The following is a 3,730-nucleotide window of genomic DNA, read 5'->3' as shown; positions in this document are numbered from 1 at the left end:
TTTTGTTTTTAAATTTTGGATCCGGACAAACTCGAATCAACGCGGGTCTGAGATGGGAATTCGATGACGTGGCATCATTAGCGGGTGATCACTGTAGCTTAATTATAATAATTACTGTTGCAAAAGTTGAGGATGTCACAACCTGACCCGTACATGTCTGTGTAACAGCGAGGTAGGCTCTAATAAGAACAAAACTCAGTTCTTATGGCCGTATCACAATAATCCACCATGTTCTCCAACATGGCATCTCATCACTATCTTGAGCAAAACGGGTCAAGACACTTAAATCTCATCATTAGGACATGATCATTTCAATTCATCATCGAGATGGATTAGACCCGGCACAACGAGTGATGGAGCTTGAGACAAAAACACGGGGGCAGTGGGCCTGGGGGGCATAATTAATTTCAACTGATTTTAATGAAAAACAAGCCTAATAAAAAGGTATATATGCTTGATTTTTTTAGGAGGGAGGCATGATCCAGGTTGGCTTCCACCAAGCTCCGTCACTAAACATAACTCTAAGCATAATAGGTACAGTAAGCAAGTATGGATGAATAAGTACAACAAGGCTTCAGAAGTTGTTACTCATGCTAAGTTTTAACTATTTACTGCGTTAAGGACATGTCATGCAAAGGAATGGATTCACAATTTAAAATTCATGCATCTTTTTAAATATTAATATTTTTCATTTTCAACTCGTGAGAGATAACTTTTATAGACTTGCATTCATTAGATCGGAACGTAACTTCAAACATTGCACAACAACATATTCAATCAATGTGGTAAGAGAAAAACACATCCATCAGAAATGGAGTGGATTTATTTCTACACCAGACATACAGTTCCCGCAGGAAAAAAAAACCCAACATCAGGAGATCACCATTCATTCACCACATCATCGCTCAGCGGGGTACACGAACCGCCTGAGCACTCCCATCAACTCGTCGGCCGCCTCGCCGAACGGCTGAAGGATAGAGAAGCCATGCTGCTGTCCCTCGAACTCGACAAGCTCGACGTCTTTCCCCATGTCCTTGAGCCTCGCCGCGTACCCCAGCACGCGGTCACGGAGCACGTCGCCCAACGGCGCCACGACGAGCGCCGGCGGAAGCTCCACCGGCGCGAGGCTGGGGCTCTCCGGCCCGAACGGGTTCGCCACCGGGTGGTCCCTGGTCGCCCCGACCGGAAGCGACATGTGCCAAAGCTGCTCGCACATCTCCACAGGCAGGGACACGTCCATCGTCAGGTCGGCCTCCGACGCCGTGCGCTCGGCGCCGCCGAAGAAGGCGGAGAGGAGTACGTACCCAACGACGCGCACGGGGCTGACAGGGAGCCGCGCCGACGCGACCTGGACGGTGAGGTGGTGGGCCATGTTTGCGCCCGCCGACACCCCGGAGATGATGGTCCGAGCGAAGTTCGCCGACTCCGCGAGCCACGTGTCGGCGCCGGCTCCGAGCTCGGCCTGGCCACGAAGCCAGGAGAGGAAAGCCGCGCCGTCGTGGATGGCGGCGGGGAGGCGGTGCTCGGGGGCGAGGCGGTACTGGACGGACAGCACGACGGTCGGTAGCTCGGCGGCGGCGCGGAGGCAGAACGCGTGGAAGGGCGGTTGCGCGAAGGAGCAGAGGCAGTAGCCCCCGCCGTGGAAGTACACCAGCACCGGAAGCTTGCCGCCGCCGCCGGCTATCGTTGACGACGCGGACGCCGGCCTGTAGACGCGGACGCGAAGGCCGTGCGCTGCGTGGTACACCACGTCCTTCCACTCCACGCCTGGGACGTCCGGGAACGGCTCCCTTGGCCTCAGGACGGATTCGTCGCCGCGGATGACGGAGCCGTCGCTGAGGAGCTGCACGAGGCCGAGGAGATCCTCCACGACGTGCGGTGCCGTGTCGCCGGTCATGGTGTGAGTGTGATACCAATGCGGTGGATGGTTGCACGTGAGCTGGACAGGTCACTCTGGATGGATCTGTGACAGCTTCGGCCTTGTCGAGGTCGACGGACGATCCAAAGCGCATCGGATTACCGCACTTCAATGCCGTGGGAAGAAAGATACTCCCCCCTCAAGAGTGCCATAATTCGAACCGTATTTATAAATTGATGTCATCTTTCAATTTTTTTATAAATACATACCAAGATACAGGCTGTAGTTTACAGATCATGTATTTCTACGTATAGATGCTCTTTCTGACAGATGTGGCCCACCAGTCAGTCTCTTAAAAAAACCGGCTCGGACCGCTTTGATCAGGGGAAAACCGACTATTTATTTTCATCTAGACCGGACAGGCAAAAAAAAAAAAAAAAAACTTCATCTTGCATCTCCAGACCGAGTCCACCATCTCCCCCATCTCCCCTGCTCCTCCACCCCGCCTCCCCCTCACCGCCGGCGGTTCCCCTGCTCCTCCGCCCCGCCTCCCCCTCACCGCCACCACCGCCGGCCACTCCCTCCACCCCCACCAGCACCGCCCCTCCCTCCTCCGCCCCCGCCCCCGCCTCCTCACCATCTCCCCTGCTCCCCCACCCCTCCTCCCCTTCACCGCCGGCACCATCTTCTTGAAGTAAGGAATCATACTTTGCTGAAGATGAATGGAATCATGTTCTTGAAGTAAGGAATCATACTTTTGTTTGACCTTCTGTATTTCCTGGCTACACTCGGTCCTAAGTTGTGATTGCTGTCCATAAGTGAAAAAATAAGAAGATGAATCCCGGAACTAGTGTAAGGAATTGACAACCAAGATATACATGAGCTAGAAGAAATAGCAAACCTTTAGTTCGTGGGTCTTATTAAGCGAGTCAATGTATAACCTCAGTCTGTGCAACTCATTTTTCAGTGGCTCATCACTAACTGGTGGGTGATTAAACATCATTGATGCCCCCAGAAAGAGTTGTGCTGAAGAACCAGGTGCAGCCTCGGGTTGATGACTTGGTTGACACTGGTCAGGGCTTGTTCTTTCAAGCGGAATACTGGACAGTGGAATGGCAAACACTGAGATGATGGTACACCAGAAAGTATGCTTGATTGTTCTACATCTCTTTGTGAAAGCACAGTTGGCGCCATACTTGGTTGTGCAGCCTGAATTATCAGATCCGTCGGAGTAGAAACTTCCCTGGATGCTGATGGTTGCATTTCAGGTTGCGAAGTCTGTGCTGCTGGTGTTATGCCCAGTGTACTGTACAGACCAGGATGAGCAAGTAAGTATGCTCACATTGCTATGCTGAAAGAGCAAAAACAACACATCCTAGATGAGCCTACTAAACATCTCCTTTCCTTTTCAATATATCACAAAGGAAAAGGTTTCTGAAAAATCTACAATTCATAAAACATGACATGAAACTTGAACCAAAGCTTCAATGTGTTATGATCTTACATAAATTGACTGCAAATTAAGTTGGAAGTTTCTCTATAAAAATGTAAAGCTGACAGTTCCTACATGGATATCAAGCTTATAAAATCAGAATGACACCACTGCAAAGAACTAGTAAGTATAATAAGACCTGATTGATCCATGCTCTACCTGATTAATAGAATTATCAGTTGCAGAACTAGAATTTAATTGGTGTTGAACAGACAGAGATGCCCCTCCTTGCGAGTCGATGCAACCAAAACCATTGCTGATCATGTTCTCTGCCAAACCAATACCTTCTGATGCTAGCCTTCCTTCACTGTGGATAAGAACTTCAGCAGAACCATTTCTCGCTGCGTCTGCATTGATAATATCAGATGGAATCACACTAC

At 50.3% G+C, this 3,730-nt stretch overlaps 1 protein-coding gene and 1 long non-coding RNA gene across 2 annotated transcripts; one reads left to right on the top strand and one right to left on the bottom strand.

The window, feature by feature from the left end:
• Positions 1-763: 763 nt before the first annotated feature.
• LOC123439575 (probable carboxylesterase 15) lies at positions 764-2,145 on the bottom strand. The gene has a single exon (XM_045116270.1). It carries the CDS (start codon positions 1,895-1,897, stop codon positions 899-901), a length of 999 nt encoding a protein of 332 aa, XP_044972205.1. The 5' UTR covers positions 1,898-2,145; the 3' UTR covers positions 764-898.
• Positions 2,146-2,490: 345 nt separating this feature from the next.
• LOC123439574 lies at positions 2,491-3,251 on the top strand. The gene is made up of 2 exons (XR_006630117.1): positions 2,491-2,599; positions 2,826-3,251. It is a non-coding gene; the product is annotated as an uncharacterized LOC123439574 (long non-coding RNA).
• The last annotated feature ends 479 nt before the right edge of the window (positions 3,252-3,730 follow it).

The sequence above is a fragment of the Hordeum vulgare genome, chromosome 3H, assembly GCF_904849725.1.
Source record: "Hordeum vulgare subsp. vulgare chromosome 3H, MorexV3_pseudomolecules_assembly, whole genome shotgun sequence".
Lineage (NCBI taxonomy): Eukaryota > Viridiplantae > Streptophyta > Magnoliopsida > Poales > Poaceae > Hordeum > Hordeum vulgare.
This window is presented reverse-complemented; position numbering and strand designations above follow the sequence as displayed.

Coding starts and splice junctions, on each gene's coding strand:
- LOC123439575 (XM_045116270.1), bottom strand. CDS start 1,897: ATGACCGGCGACACGGCACCGCACGTCGTGGAGGATCTCCTCGGCCTC.